Source organism: Anomaloglossus baeobatrachus, chromosome 5, assembly GCF_048569485.1.
Source record: "Anomaloglossus baeobatrachus isolate aAnoBae1 chromosome 5, aAnoBae1.hap1, whole genome shotgun sequence".
NCBI classification, from domain to species: Eukaryota; Metazoa; Chordata; class Amphibia; order Anura; family Aromobatidae; genus Anomaloglossus; species Anomaloglossus baeobatrachus.
In genome coordinates this window covers 575,228,557-575,245,757 of record NC_134357.1, presented here as the reverse complement: position 1 = coordinate 575,245,757, position 17,201 = coordinate 575,228,557, and the positions used below count along the sequence as shown (strand labels likewise).

Here is a 17,201-nt window from a genome sequence, read left to right as displayed (position 1 = left end):
AAATTTACCACAGACTCTTGCCTTGATTGAGAAATTTGGACTAATATCGGGATTTAAGCTAAACAAGAAAAAGTGCGAGATCATGTTTCTGAGCGGGCCTCAAGGACCAACAGGGGGAAACGCAAGGGAGGGTTGTTTCTGTGGCATCCCTATAGCACAGACTTCAATTAAATACCTGGGAATACATATAGGGAGAACGATGGAATCGATCTACGAGCTAAATTACGGACCGTTAATAAGGAAAATTATAACACAAATTAAGGGATGGAAGGGTCTGCCTCTACCACTTCTGGCAAGATGTCACCTGATAAAAATGATGAGCTTTCCTAGATTACTATATCCATTCCAGACAATCCCGTTATTACTAAAACTAAAGGATGTGAATAGACTGAACTCTGCGTATGCGGATTTTGTATGGAGGGGAAGGAAACCCAGAATAAAATTGCGTACACTGATGAAGTCAGCGGAGGAGGGAGGACTTAGCTTCCCAGATGTTCGGGGATATAATCTGGTGTGTATAATGAGGCATGTGTTGGATTGGATGAGAGGGACGAGTAGGCACTCAGACTACGGTATGGAAGCTAAGTATGCATCACCATGGGATTTGACGTCCATTCTACACTCTCCACTGTCCAAGGTGGAAAGGCACATAAGGAGCTCAATCATATTCCGAGACACTATGTTAACCTGGAAATCAGTGAGAAAGAAGCTGAGTCTTTCATGGAAAGTGTCTAAGTACTTGAACCCTTGGGCATCTCCAAACTTCCCCTTGGGAAGAGAAAACAAGCTGTTTATTAGATGGAAAGAGAAGGGCATTAGGTGGGTGAAAGACGTTATGAATGTGGAGGAGAGAAGGTGGATGACAGGCAAAGAAGTGCTAGATAAGTATGACCTCAATAGCTCGCATATTATCCAATATGAACAATTAAAATTTGGGGTGCTTGGAGATCTGAGTGAGCTTGGAAGGGAACTGAACAGAAGTTTGATTGATGAACTTATGGAAGGTGATGTAGCAAGTGTCAATGTCTCTCATATCTACCGAATATTTCGGGGGGTGCTTATATCTAGGGAAGATAGCCGTACCCTAACAGCTTGGGGGAAACAATTGAAAGGACAAAAAGTGGTGGGCACCATATTGAAGGGTTGGGTACAAGTGCGGAAACATGTCACTAATGAGAGATGGAGGGATACTCAATTTAGAATCTGATATAGGGCTATCTTGGGATTCAATATACCAGGAAGAGATATGCGATGTCCTAAGTGTCAAGAAGAGAAAACGGATATGTTACATGGATTATGGGAATGTAAGAAAATTCAGGGGTTTTGGAATCAAGTTAGGGCATTTGTTAGAGCAACATGGGGAATTTCTAGTGATTTAGAGTTAATGGTGTGGATTTTTCACTCCTTTGAGAAAGGAGTAAGAGGGGGTTCGGAGACGCAGGGACAGAAAAATTTTGCAATACTACATGACATAGCCATGATAGCTAAACGATGTATTTTAAAACACTGGATACACAGAGAGAGCCCATCCATGAAGGAAGTCATTGGCGAATTACATAACCTATTGAGACTAGAAAAAATGGCAGCGGAAAGGGACAAAGACAGGTTGACAGGCAAGTTTTTTGGGAGATGGAGAAACTTTATTGAACGCCAATTTACCCCGGGAGAAATAAATAATGTGATGACACCTTTTACACACTCAGACTGGTATCTCTTGAATGATATCCAAGACAACTTGGGTAAATTAAGAATCATCCAGTAGTGGGTTGTGGAGAGCAGAGAAGATGAGCAGATAAGGGTATATCGGGACACGTCAGCAACTTCGGAAATACCTAGGGTTGACACAGGTTTTAACGACCTAAATGACCTGTATTGTCTATGCTATTTCATAAAAACTTTTTTTGGTTCAACATGTATGATCGCTTACCAAAGAGCAGTTTGGAATTTTAAGTTGGGGCAATATCCCCTAATATGTTTTATTCTTTTGTAACCATGAAGGTCTTTGTTATGTTTATAAAAATTGAAAAAATTTAATAAAAATATTTGGGAAAAAAAAACAAAACATTTCACAAATATTTCTAAAGGCTCTCAAAATACCAAACTTACTAGCAAAGTCAAGCCTGAATTTACATTTTGTGGGATCTCAGTATGTAGAGCGAAATCTCACAAATATTTGCAGCTGCTCTAAGCACGAGACATTCCTCTCTCAACTAATCCAGCGCTGTCACATACTTTTTTAAGGTTTTACTGAACTGCTTAAGAAGGATGCCGCAGAGCTGGGGTCGTAGAGCTCACTCCTGCACTGTGAGTGATCGCTGAGGGTTGTGGGATCTCACAATCTGGACGTTCCTTTCGGGAAACATTAGGGAAACCTCCAAAAGTTTTGGTACTGGATTGTATTTAGAAAATTCACTAATCTGTGGCTCTCCACTGCTTTAGTAAATAAAAAAGACAGCCTCAGATTTATGATAAGCACTATTGAAAGAAAAAGTCATCAAACACATTCCGCTAGAGATTCGGGAAAATTACCCCTGTAACCGTGTCAGCAGCAGATCTCCCCACAACAGTGCCTCATGGCCATATTTCTTGCTTCAATCTTTTTCCCTATTTTCTTCCTTCAAAACCTAGGTGTGTCTTATGGTCCGAAAAATACGATAAGTTTAAAAAGAAAGAAAATGGTTCTTTCCCTCACCAATTCTTACTTGAGAAATTGTAGCCTATTTTTGGATAAAACCCTTTGAATTATACTACATCATAATGGCTTCTCCACTCTGTTGGTTTTCTGATGGTCGGCAAGACTTGATTTACCAGTTAAACATTTCAAATATTCACAACATGAAAAAGTTCCTTCCCTGTGTGGCTTCTTCAGATGTTTAACAAGATCTGATTTCTGAGAATAACATTTTCCACATTCAGAACAGAAAAATGGTTTATCCCCTGTGTGAAGTTTTCCCATGATCAACAAGAGTTGATTTCCTAGTAAAACATTTCCCACATTCCAGGCATGAAAATGGCTTCTCCTCTCTATGAGATCTTTCATGCCTAACAAGAGCCGATTTATGAATAAAACATTTCCCACATTCTGAACATGAAAATGGCTTCTCCCCTGTGTGAGATCTTTGATGCACAATAAATTCTGATTTCCAGTTAAAACATTTCCCACACTCTGAACATGAAAATGGCTTCTGCCCTGTGTGATTATTCTGATGCGAAACAAAATGTGATTTCTGAATAAAACATTTCCCACATTCTGAACATGAAAATGGCTTCTCCCCTGTGTGAATTCTTTGATGCTCAACAAGAACTGATTTCCGAAAAAAACATTTCCCACACTCTAAACATGAAAATGGCTTCTCCCCTGTGTGATTTTTCTGATGTGTAACAAGATTTGATCTCTGAATAAAACATTTCCCACACTCTGAACATGAAAATGGCTTCTCCCCTGTGTGAATTCTTTGATGCGCAACAAGATCTGATTTCTGAATAAAACATTTCCCACACTCTAAACATGAAAATGGCTTCTCCCCTGTGTGATTTTTCTGATGTCTAACAAGATGTGATCTCTGAATAAAACATTTACCACATTCTGAACATGAAAATGGCTTCTCCCCTGTGTGATGTTTCTGATGTTTAACAAGATGTGATCTCTGAATAAAACATTTCCCACATTCTTGACATGAAAATGGCTTCTCCCCTGTGTGATATTTTTGATGGTCAACAAGATTTGATTTTCGAGCAAAACATTTTTCACATTGGGGGCAAGAAAACGGCTTTTCGTGTGTGTGAACTTTTTGATGTTCAGCAAGATTTGATTTCCTGGTAAAACATTTCTCACATTTTGAACATGAAAATGGTTTCTCCCTTGTAGGAGCCGTTTCATGTTCCATATCCCTTCTGTAACTTTTATTTTGCTTACAATTCTGTGATAAATCGGAATTGTGGACTTGTTTGAAAAGATCAGATGATAGAGCTTTTCGAGGAAGGACAGAAGGTGTATCTGGGACAGCAGCATGCTCTTCATCTGTATCATGTGTGATAATTTCATCATCTGTTATAAATTCTGAAGATATTAGATTTCCATCTGAACTCCCAATACAGTCATCTGCTAAAAATAAACACAATGTTATTATTTTTTAATGATATTATCTTGAAAGTTAATTTATTTTTTTAAACCAAAACATCAGAAATTAAATTAGGGAAAAATGTATTTTTAATTTGTTGGTCAATTTTGACATCTGTTACATCTTCGTTAATTCGGATCTCCCATTCCTAGCACCAGTTCTCTGGAATGTACTACAGTAAATAATCTGTACTGTTGTCACAATATGACTGTAGGATAATGAAGGACAAAGTGCTCCTATACTGTCCCTCACGCTAGGTGACCTTTTTTTTTTAACTTCGTTTTATTAATTCCAAAAACATGTGGTACAGAATAAATCACACATAGCATTACTCAAGTACTTTCCAGGAATATCGGTCAATAGCATGAACAAATAGTAAGATTAACGGATAAGATAATAAGATTTTCATAGCACTATCTGCACCTCTGTCAACTTTGTCAACTGCATGCTACAACACTGATCCTGCCAGTACATACTGATTTATATAGCATGTAGTCAATTTTAATCAATGTAGTCTGTAGTCTCTAAACCTAAAGAAAACGAACATTAGTAACAATAACTATTCCTATTCTATACCGCCTAGCTACGCCACTGGAATGCGCTTCATTATCCAATACAGAGTATGAATCTATTATTGTAACAGTAATCAACCTGAGGCTTCTTCGAGTGTGCCGGGGGAGGAGTTCCACATATCCCAAATTTTCCTGAATTTTTCCGGATGTCCTCTATTAAAGTATACCACCCGCTCATATGGAATTATCGAGTTAACCAGTTTAATCCAGGCTCGCACAGTTGGGTTTGAACCCCCCATCCACCTCAAGGCAATTAATTTACTGGCCAGGAACAATGTCTCTCTAAGAAGTATTCTTATGTAGTGATCTCCCATCCCGTCCTCCATTACTCCAAATAGGCACAACAGAGGGTTGCATGGAACAGGCATCAACACCATTGAGGACAACTGGGAAGTCACTTCCTGCCAATACGTGTATATGATCGGGCAATTCCACACCATGTGCAGAAAGTTTGCGTCCGGTCCATGGCATCGTGGGCATTCCGACGATCGGCGCTGGCCCATAGTAAATAAGCGAGTGGAAGTTAGGCTGTGTGCACACGTTGCGTTTTTTACCGCGGAAACGCTGCGTTTTGAACCGCAGCGTTTCAGTGGCAAATTGCATGCGTTCAGCTTTCCCAGCAAAGTGTATGGGAAAGCTGAAAAATCAGTGCACACGCTGCGTTTCTTTCCGCAGCGTTTTGGATGCCAAAAATCGGTGCGGAAAGAAAAGCAGCATGTCACTTCTTTTGTGCGTTGTGGCTGCGTTCTCTCCCCCATTGAAATCAATGATGTGGGGTCAGAACGCAGCTACACCGCATGGACCTGCTTTTTTGTTGCGGTCCGCGGGCTTTGTCGGCACGCCAGAACGCAGGCATTTACCTGGAAGTGAGGTCAAGAGGTTTCCTGTTGACCTCACTTCCTGGCAAAGCCCCCGGTGTCGCCAAAGTGCCCGCCCCGACCCCCGACCCCCCTCCCGAAAATCCAACATGGCCGCGCGCACAGTAGCGCACCGGCCGCCCTGCTCCTATGTTATCTGTCGCATGTGCCTTGAGACATGCGACAGAAAAATGCACCCAGGCCCTGCCCGTTCACCCCAAATCCCCCCGGTGTCATACATACCTGTCCGGTCGCAGCGCTGATCCCCCGCGGCCCCCTCCTCCTTCACAGCAGACGCCGGTCACATGTGCAGAGCAGCTGACAGCCAGCACTGTGTTCAGAGAGCTGTGCTGGCTGCTCGCAGTCTGCAGCTGTGACCCGGGGAGAGTGGGTGCAGATTTTTGGCACCCACTCTCCTCAAATGGAGTGTCTGCCCTCCTAGAAAATGGGGGATACGTTCCCTGAACGTGCCCCCATATTCTAGAAGGTCCAGAGCCGACGTGGGACATCCAAATGGATTTCTGCGGACCCATTTTTTTTATTAAATTGGAGAACAAGGGAATGATTTGGGGAGTGTTTTTTCTAATAAAACATTTTTTGTTGTCTTTTTTTGCTTTTGTTTACTGTCAATTAGTTATGTCGGGTGTCTGATAGACGCCGTGACATCACTAATTGCTGGGCTTGATGCCAGGTGACATTACACATCTGGTATCAACCCCATTTATTACTCCGTTAGCCAACGCACCAGGGCGCGGGATGAGTTGGGGCGAAGCACCAGGATTGGCGCATCTAATGGATGCGTCACTTCTGGGGCGGCTGTGGCCTGCTATTTTTAGGCTGGGAAGAGTCCACCCTCTTCCCACCCTGAGAATACCAGACCTCAGCTGTCAGCTTCACCTTGGCTGGTGATCTAATTTGGGGGGACCCCATGTTATTTTTTTTTTTATTATTTTTATTTATAAATAAAAAAAAAAAACCTGGGGAGCCCTCCAAATTGATCACCAGACAAGATGAAGCTGCCAGCTGTGGTTTGCAGGCTACAGCTGTCTGCTTTACCCTGACTGGCTATCAAAAATAGGGGGGGCCCCACGCCATTTTTTTGTTTTGTTTTTGTGATAAAAACTAGGCTAGGCACCCTTTAGTGCCACATGAAAGGTACTAAAGGTGCCAGCTTAGAATATGCAGGGGGGGGTGGGACGTTGTATATATATTTGACCTCCATTGACGCTTTTTAGGCTGGATGCCCACAATCGGGGTTTGCAGCGTTTTGGGCGCAGATTGTTTTCCCTGCGTCCATGACGCTGCGTTGTGCAGTAGAAGCACAGTGGAAGGATTTTTGGAGATCCAATGCCCACTGGGCTTCTTTTCTCCGCAGCATAAACCGACCGGTGGCGCAGCTTCCCGAGCCTCAGCATGTCAATTTATGCTGCGGAGACAAGAGTGTTCTCTGCAGGTAGCATAGAGCTCTACAGTAGCCTGAACCCAAATCGTGGGCATGGGCAGCTGCGTTCTCCCGTGGACAACACTCACATCTCTGCAGGAGGCTGACACTGTGTACTAGACGCCGTGTCGCTGGATCATGGCCACATAGCCTTAGGCCTCTTTCACACGTCAGTGATTCTGGGACGTTTGTGCTTTTTTTTTTATACGTACCAGAATCACTGACATACGCAGACCCATTATAATGAATGGGTCTGCTCACACATCAGTGATTTTTCACTGCACGTGTCTCCGTGCAGCGTACCCGCGTGTGCGTGATTGCTGCACGGAGACATGTCCATTTTTTTCTGGCATCACTGATGTTCCACGGACCACGCAGTGGTGTGGTCCGTGAAACACGTGCCAGAAAAAAAGTGCTTTTAAAATAAAAATCATTTTTACTCTCCCGGCGTCCAGCGATGTCCTCTGCAGCCCGTTCTGCCGGCTGCTTCTGAGCCGGCTCATTATTGTCGCGCATATTCATGATGTGCGACACAGCCGACCCGGAAGCAGCTGCTGCGGGGGTCAGCGCCAGCCGGATGCTGCACCGCGGGAGCGATCAGCACCATGGAGAGCGGAAGCGAGCACAGGTGAGTTAATCTCTAAGTGCAATCACGGGCCACGGAGAACGGAGCCCGGATTGCACTTAGACAACCCATGTGTGCCGTGATTCACGGCACACGGAGGGACATGTGCATGTTTTACACGCCAGTGAAAAACGTCACTGTTTTTCACTGACGTGTGAAACGGGCCTAAAAGTGAGAATATTGTTGCTACAGCAACATTTTGGGTGAAGTAGCTGTAGATTCAAAATGCTTAATATACTCCTGAATAAAATCCTTGAGGGGTGCAGATTCCAAAATGGGGTCACTTGTGGGGGTTTTCTGACGTATAGGTACCCAAGGGGCTCTGCTAATGTGACATGGTGCGCTAAGTTTATTTCAACTTTTCCAAAATTCAAATGGTGCTCCTTCCATTCCAAGCCCTCCCATTTATCCAAACAGAATGTGGAGAAGGAAATTACATCACAGGTTTTTTTTTCCAAAGGTCTGTGTTCAACCAACTTTATTAACACTGACAAGTCTTAAAAAACGCACCTAAAAAAACGCATGAAAAACGCATGAAAAACGCATGCGTTTTCGATGCCTTTTTCTCAAAAAAGCATTGTTTACAATTCTCCCCTCTGCCAGAGGGTGCGTTTTTTTCCGCGCTGAAAAAAAAGCAACGTGTGCACATACCCTTAAGTATGCCTGATGTATAAAATAGCATTGTATCAATCTATTGTTGATGGACGGAGATACCATAGTTGGAGACTCCAGTACCTCATCCCACTCCTCTCCCTGTAGAGAGGGAATTAGGAGCCTCCACTTATCCTGTACCGGCAACGGCACCGATTCCACTCCAACCGATAACAGGTGTGTATAGATAGCTGAAATCATACCCCGGGGCCCCTGTGACTTCAGTATGCCTATCATTGGGAACGACGATATCAATGCCCCAGACCTTGTTCTCCGCAGGTGAGATTGAATCGCTGTACGGAGCTGCAGATACCTAAAGAATTGTGAGCGTGGAACGTTATAATCAGTTTGTATCTCCCCAAAAGATTTAAAGACAGCAGTTCCCGAGACATAAAGATTTCCCAACTCGAGGACTTTATGAGCTATCCAAAACTGTGCCGACGGGTGGTCCTTTAGGGTGGGAAAGTAACCATTGCCCCATAACGGAAGCTCTGCCACTGCCCCCTCAAAGCGCGTTACTTTTTTGGCTTGTTGCCACACTGATCGTGCCAACCTTAAAATAGGCAACAGCCTCGGGACATTCGCCCTGTCCGACTCCAGAAAGCCCAACAGACAGTCTGCTCCTACCGCACGTGCCAAATGATCCTCCGAGTTAGGCAGCTGGCAGTCCAGCATCCATGTACCCAGCATCTTGAGTTGTCCTGCTAAATAGTATAGGAAAAATTCTGGTAAGGCCATCCCTCCCAATGACTTAGATCTCTGTAGGATGGACATCCGGAGTTTGGGCCGAGCCTTCCCCCAAATAAAGGATGAGGTGAGTGAGTTAAGTGTGGAGAAGAAGGACCTGGGCACCAGCACCGCACTATGTTGCAGAGCATAGCTAAGCTTAGGAAGCAAAATCATTTTAATTAAATTTATCCTTCCGACCACGGAGAGTGGCAATTTTCCCCATAAGTTACACTTAAGTTTGACATGATCTAAAAGTGGTAATATATTCATCTTAAGATCCATTGTGTGGTCTTTCTGAATATGTATACCTAAATATTTGAAGCTAGATACAACAGGCAAGGGTGACACATCATCCATCGGGACCTCTGACCCATGTGTTAATGACATTAGGGCTGACTTGTCCCAGTTAATATAAAGGCTGGAGAATTCTCCAAATCTATTTATAGCTTCAATGACGACTGGCAAAGTGGCACGTGCCCTATCCATGAAGACAACCATATCATCTGCGTATAGGCCAATTGTGTCTGTGCGATCTGCTATGGTAATTCCCGTGATAGATGGATGAGTACGGATCCGAATTGCCAAGGCCTCAATAACTAAGGCAAATAGGGCAGGAGACAAAGGGCACCCTTGACGTGTACCCCGTCCCAAAGAAAAAGGTGCAGATGATGCGTTATTGACTATGAGTCTAGCTGTAGGGGATCTATATAACATGTGAATCCAGTTACTGAACTTTGGGCCAAAAGCAAACCTCTGGAGACAAGCTGATAAAAAAGGCCATTCCACCGAGTCAAATGCCTTGGCCGCATCCAGCGAAGCCAAGGCCCACTCGTTATCTGGAACCAATGTACTGTACTGCACTATAGACTGGACCCGTCTAATATTTATAGAGGTATTTTTCCCTGGCATAAAGCCGGTCTGATCCGGATGTACTATGTCCAGTATGACAGAGTTGAGCCGGGATGCCAATATTTTGGTGAAGATCTTATAATCAACATTAACTAATGATATAGGTCGATAGGATCCACACTCCAAAGGGTCCTTTCCCTCTTTCTTCAAAACAATAATATGTGCCTCATAGAAGGAAGCAGGCAACAAGCCACCATCAGAGAAATGCGAGAAAACTTCCAGAAGAACCGGGGCCAGGGTCTCCGAATACTTGACATAGAATTCTATAGGAAAGCCATCCGGGCCCGGGGCCTTCCCCCTTGCCATCTCAGATATGGCCGTAGTTATCTCTTCTATTGTAATATCTGCATCTAGGAGCTCGCACTGTGCCTGACTCAAAGTGGGGAACTCTAAATCTGCAAGATAGTCTAAGCAGTCCTGGGTTCCATGAACGCTTCTGGAGCTATAAAGTGTTTTATAAAAGGTGCAGAAACGTTGTAAAATGTCTGCTGGGGATGTGGCAATCGTACCATCAGCTTCTCGTATACCCAGTACTGTATTAGAAGCGTTTTGCTGTCTAACCATATATGCCAACAATTTACTTGACTGGTTCCCCAACTCAAAATATGACTGCTGAGTAAAAAACAGTTTACGCTTAGACTTGGTCTCTGAGTGTTGCACATACGATCTATATGAATGTAACCATTCCGTCCTATTCCCCTCTGTCGGGTTTGATATATACCTTGCCTCTAGGGTCCTAAGTCGCCCCTCGATTTCTTCGTCTTCTTGTTTAGTCAGCCGTTTTATATATGTAATAGTCGAGGACAGACACCCACGAAGATAAGCTTTTAGGGTATCCCACACCAAGTTATTTCGGGATTTAGGGTGGGCTGCCAAGAATTCCTCTAGTTGAAGCGGGGTTCTGTCACTTTGATCAATTAATTTGAGCCAAAAGGGATTTAGCCGCCAGGAAGGTCTATTAATAGTCTTGTCAAATTTAAGAGTCAGGGTCACCGGACAATGGTCTGAAATACCCCTTACCCCATGGACCACATTATCTACCCAGGTTGCTACGTTGCTCGACCCAAAAATATAGTCCAGACGGGAAAATGTGCGTCTCGTGGAAGAATGGCAGGTGAACTCCCGTGTATTAGGATGTCGCAGCCTCCAGAGGTCCACCCACCCTCCTCCCTCTATGCACTGTCTTAGGTCAGTCAAAGTCGAGGTCGCGGACCGCCCCCCCCCCATCTAGCCTAAACCTATCCAAGTCCTCGTCGACCACTAAGTTAAAGTCCCCCATACATAGGATATACGCATCCGGATAATTAAGGGCGAAGCTTAGCGCTTGTTTGAGAACTGAAGTATGGGCAGGTGGGGGATTATAAATACATAATAGAACATAGTCCCTGGAATCTATAGATGCAAATACAAATACAAACCTCCCTTCCGGGTCTCTTCTAACCACCTTGGCTTCCCACCGGACAGATCTATGTACCAAAAGGGAAACTCCCCTAGAATAGCTGGTGTGAAATGTATGTGCCACCCATTGTACCCATGGTTTCTTCACCACCTTAGCAGTGTCCCTTGTGAGGTGGGTTTCGACCAACGTCACCAGCTGAGCCCCACAACGCCTGATTTGGGAAAAGATCTTAACCCGCTTTTTGGGTGACCCAAGGCCACGGACGTTCCATGTTGTAAAAACTAATTCTGACCCCATGTTATACGTCTTGCCTCTATATGACCAGAATCACAGATACAAGTATGTAGATCTTGTATGCCGCAGAAAGGACTCCTCCCCCAGCATTCAGCCTCTTTTTCAGATTTCTCTCGGCCACATCTTATCTTACAATAAAATATATTTAGCACACCAGCAGCATTATGGATATCCCTGTAAAAAAGCGGGGTTAATAACCATATAACTGTTAACCAAAAAAAAACAGCAACAAGCTCCGGAGCCTCTTCTCGGAGTCCTATTAAGCATCCCAATTACCAATGGGGATACCGTCACTGAACACAGTGTCCTAGTATAGGTGGTGTGGGAGCGCAAGATTCAGGGCTCCCATTCTGCCAGCATCCAGACCCCAACACATTTCTCCAGCCCCGAGACACAAAAAAGTCCAGAATAGCTTAAGAGAAACGACAGTAGAGAGAGGGAGTCACAGTAAGGAGGGAGCCCCAAAGGAAAAAAACCTCCGCCATTTGAGCACAATCTCAACGCCCTTTGTTCCCCGACCCCGGGTGGAGCCGGAGCCAGTCCTCTGCTTCCGAGGGAGTGGAGAAAAATAATGAGGATCCTTCATGTACTATGCGGAGCCGTGCAGGGTATAGCATGGAATATGCAATGTGTCTGTCCCTGAGCTTCTGTTTCACCTCCAGGAAATGAGCTCTTTGTTTCTGGAGGTCCACAGAGAAGTCCGGGAAGATTGAAAGAGTGGTGTTGTTGTATTTGAGTGGGCCCTTCAGTCTAGCCAAACGGAGAGTTGTATCCCTGTCCTTACAATTGAGAAGTCGTGCTAAGAATGGCCGCGGTGGCGCACCCGGAGGTAAGGGCCTGGTCGGGACCCTATGTGCTCTCTCAACCGCGAAGGTGGATGAAAACTCGTCCCCAAGAGCCACTCCTCCAGGAAGTTTTCCGGTTGTTGACCCTCAGATTTCTCAGGCAGCCCAATTATTCTGATGTTATTGCGGCGCATACGATTTTCCAAGTCATCCGCTTTCTGGCGCCACGAATTCATGGACCCAGCCACCTTTGTCAGTTTAGTGGCCAGTGGTGTAATTTTATCCTCTAGGTCAGATACCCTTGTCTCGACTTCAGTGGTACGTGTTTTCAGGGTCTGCAGATCCTGACGTAAGAGGCCCATCTCCATGCGTACCTCCTCAATCTTCCCCGAAAGAGAGGTTTTACACGTGGATATCGCCTATAACAATTGTTCATATACTTATCTCAGGGTCAGATCATCTTGGCCTCCTTTATCCTCTGCTGTTGATTTCTGATCCCCATGGTTCTCTGAACCCTTGTGAGAAGTAGCCCTCATAGCTCTGGGGGTGTCTGAGGGGTTCCCTCTAGCAAATTCCTTGAGCTTGTCAGCGGCTCCTGAGTTCTTGGGGGGGCTCATGATACCTCTCCAGGTATATATGTAATCAGGGAGAGGGTGTTTGTGGCCTCCTGCCCACCTCCCAGTAGCTGGATGACAACAATGGAGTTAGGTATCAGCGATGAGGGTCCCCAATCCAAGCCCCTGTATTATATGTGGCTAGCAGTTTGTAGCTGGGTTATACTGTGGGGGATGGGAGGGGGGAGAGGAATTCTTAGAGGTGTACTGTGTGTCTGGGGAAGAACCGTGGGTCCCTTTTTTCAGGGCACACACCACAGATCCTCCAGCACATATGGGGTTAAAGTCCCTTCACCGCTGCTAGCCTATGTAAAGTTGCCTCATGCTGACTGCCAGCCTGTGGCCTGTAATGTAAATATCCTCCAGCACTCACTGTGTCTCCGGTTTCAAGGTCACCCACTGCTCTCCTGAGCACAGCTGATTGCTCCAGTCGGATCCTTTTTATCTCCGTGGAGAGTAGGTCTCCAATTGTCAGATCTGGAGGACGCTGCACACACTCTGCAGAGCTGGCAGCATGCAGGCAAAATGGCCACCGTGTCTCCCTCTCCAGACTCACAGATCTTCACCACCACTGCCAGAAGCCTGGGGAAAGTTCCAGTGGAGTTGCTGGGCTGTAGGTGAGTTTCTCCTTGCAGGAGGAAGAGCTGGCTGTCGATTGGGGACTGATTGCCAGGTATATTGCAGGATTTTAAGTCCAGATCATGGGAGCCCCTCTAGCCTGCGACCGTTCTGCTTGGCTACATAGCCACGCCCCCCGCTTTTCTCACGCTAGGTGACCTTAAGCTATTCCTAACCTCTGGATTACCCCTGAAGATGGAGATGCTGGAGTCTCGTGCCTTACTATTCTGCTGATGAGATCTAATCTGTAATCCCCCGGGGAAGGAAGGGGCAGGAATATGATGGTAACACAGAATAAGACAGACGGGAAACACAGATTAAGACAGATGAAACACATTAAAAACTCACAGAAATAAATAGTGAAAGACTAAGGAGAAAAGCAAGAGCAGGAAGGCAGCAACAAAAAGACAACAAGGGTTAACACCACAACAGCTCACAGTAATAATACACACAACCACCCGTAAGTCTGGATCACAACACCTGACCAGTAGGTAAGCTATAGCTGGCATTAATGAAATAATCCAGCCAGCATATACAGGAGGGGAGCAAATGATACCTTCTCCTCTACAGCATGTGATCAAAGACATTAACAAGCAGCCCCGCAGAGAATAACTCTGTTAGCCTGCCCAAGTCTATGGTTCGAAGCCTGAGTCTCCCTGTACTGCTCACAGACATCAGAGAAGTTAACATGCAACGTACAAGAATCTATCATTTCCATAGATCCTGACGCTGGCATGACAGTTGGCAAAATCTGCAAAAATCTCCTTGCAACATTGATCCACAACATAGACATTTTCAAAGAGATTTTTTTTCGAAAATAAAATAGTAACAGACAGATGCCAGATATTTAACGGGGTTGTCCGGGACAACGATTGTGACGATGTACACTTAAAAATTACGTCAGGGACTGGAGTGAGATTTTTGGCATAAGGAATGTCGCAGTTTGTTACGAATTAGAGAAGTGAAGGTATCACACCCTTGTTCTGGCCGAGCTTTGCTCATTTTGGCAAAGCTGTTTAAAATTGGCATGTACACACACACACACACACACACACACACACACCAGCCTGTCTCCTCTTCACCTTTAGACCCCTGCAATTAAGACCTTTGGTCACATGACGTGATGTCAAAAAGGTTTTAAGCAGTCCTATAAATCAGCATATAAACACTGGGGTCCCTAGGAGAATGGGGCCTGTGAAATTGCCTAGTTTGTTCTCCCTTCCCCTAATGCCAGTCCTGCATGCCAGCCTGTCCTCTTTTCAGTTCTTTAGACTCTTGCAATTAGGAGACCTTTCGTTACATCATGTCACATGAGTTTGAAGTCATCAGAGGTCTCAGAATAACACTGATGGGGTTCCCAAAGCTGGCCCTGACTGTAACAAGGGCTTATTTTTGGAGTAGGGCTTATTTTTCAAGTATCCTCCACAAATCCCGTAAATTCATGCTAGGTCTTATTTTCGGGGAAATAGGGTATCATGAACCCTCTGCAGGTTTTTGAGTTGCCTTCATAACAACATAGAGAAGGCACTAGAAACAAACAGCAGAAGAAGCAGAAGCAAAGAAAATACAGCTGAAAAAAAACAGAGCAGAAAATCTAAAAATGTAAACACAAAATAAGTGCAGAAAGTACATGAGTAGATATCTCTTACTGGATAGAACTGGAGGAAACACATCCTGAGGAACATCGGGATCTTCTTGTTTACAGTCCTGTGGGAGAAGAGGACGGGGACATCTCTCTGGTGTTGTCCTCTTACTGGATAGACCTGGAGGAGACACATACAGAGACTGAATTCATTCCTTACATACAGATAATTATAGGCCGTGTGTATTTAGTCCTGTCTATTACCTGGTGATGTGAGGGGCTGGGGAACCGCCATCATGACGTCCTTGTACAGATCTTTGTGTCCTTCTAAATACTCCCACTCCTCCATGGAGAAATAGACGGTGACGTCCTGACACCTTATAGGAACCTGACACATACAATGATACCGTCACCCCCGATCCCTTCATAGCGTTACTGTATAATGTCCCAGCATTCCCAGCAGTGTCACCTCTCCAGTCAGCAGCTCAATCATCTTGTAGGTGAGTTCTAGGATCTTCTGGTCATTGATGTCCTCATGTATCGGGGGGTGAGGTGGAGGCCCCGTGATTGGGCTCAGGGGTCTTTCCCATCCCTCAGACACAGGGGCCTGACAGCGCTCACTAGAGGTCTTCTTCACTACTGTGTAATCCTGGTTATGGAGAGACACAGTAATAAATCTCACTACAGACATTTCCAGAGTCCTCACCTCTCCAGTTCTGTCCATCTGTTATTCCCATAGATAAGAATGATGTAATGTGACGTCATCAGAATCTCTCACCTCTCCAGTAAGCCGGAAGAGGATCTCTAGGGTGAGGTGTAATATCCTCTCCGCCATCTTGTCCCTGTCCATATCCATCCTTCACGGGGCAAGCAGGAGAATTCTCTTATATAGAAGATCTCTCCACTGAGAGGATCCAATATTATAAGGACCTGAATGGGAAGGAGATGAGCTGATATGTAAAATACTGCAGATAATAATGGAGGTAAGATATCACTTGAGTAGGAAAAAAAAATTCTACATGAAATGTGCTAAGTAATAAAACCGACCAATAAAAGTAGCACATTATTTTTATAGCAATATAAATACAATGAAAAGTGATGAATTATCCATATTGCACCTAGAATGGTATCAATGAAAATTTCGCTCATCAAGCAAAAAACAAGTCCTCACTCAACTCCATCGACGCAAAAAGAATAATGTTACTGATGTCAGAAATTGGCAACAGAAACTGATTTTTTCTACAAAAGTGATTTTTATTCACCACTATAGATGAGTGAACCTGAAGTTCAGTGTTCAGTACAAACTCAGACTTTTCCAAGAAAGTGCGGAGATCGGATGCTTTACGTATGTTGCAAACCACTCTCGCGAGCATCGCTGTGCTCAGGTACGCTCGGTGCTCAGCCCGGTGTGAGCCGCCTGCAGTGTTTATCGGCTCGCACTGGGGGTAACAACAGCATGATCGGAAGTAGTGTGCACCCCCCCAAAAAAAAATAGAAAAACCCCACCAACTCTCCTGTGGAAGTGATCTGTTTATGGCTGCATGTGGGTGGAGACGCAAACTGCCTAATGACTTCAAATGAAGTTTAAGTCAAGTTCAGGTCCTAGTTTCACCAAACACATTTATTAATGTTTAATAAAAACAGACTTCAAGCAGCAGTCTCCCTATTAACCTATGGTGGATAAAGGTTTAGCTGCCCGTCAAGCTTCACACGCCTCAGGTCCCATGTAGGGAAGACAGAACAAGGGTTTATATTTTATGTATACTCAAAAAATTCCCAAAAATCGTACTAGGGCTTATTTTCAGGGTTTCATGAAAACAGTGTAGAAAAAGCTGATGGTGCCTTCTCCCCCATACACAGAGGTTATGTGATCACTGCTGAGTCATTATATCAGCCCCACTTATAAGGGAAGTAAGATGAAAATAACAAATACTTAAATACAGAACTACTCTCCCCCCCAAATGTGTGAAATATAGGAAGATACCACTGTCAATCCAAATCTTA

General features: G+C 44.6%; 1 protein-coding gene across 1 annotated transcript in view; it reads right to left on the bottom strand.

Annotated features, from left to right (window-relative positions):
• LOC142313091 (uncharacterized) overlaps window positions 1-17,201 on the bottom strand; it is a 340,618-nt gene that overhangs the window by 287,551 nt on the left and 35,866 nt on the right. The window contains 4 exon segments of the mRNA XM_075352078.1: window positions 2,934-4,021; window positions 9,848-10,514; window positions 11,437-11,617; window positions 12,465-12,802. Coding sequence (XP_075208193.1) covers window positions 2,934-4,021; window positions 9,848-10,514; window positions 11,437-11,617; window positions 12,465-12,802 — 2,274 coding nt within the window.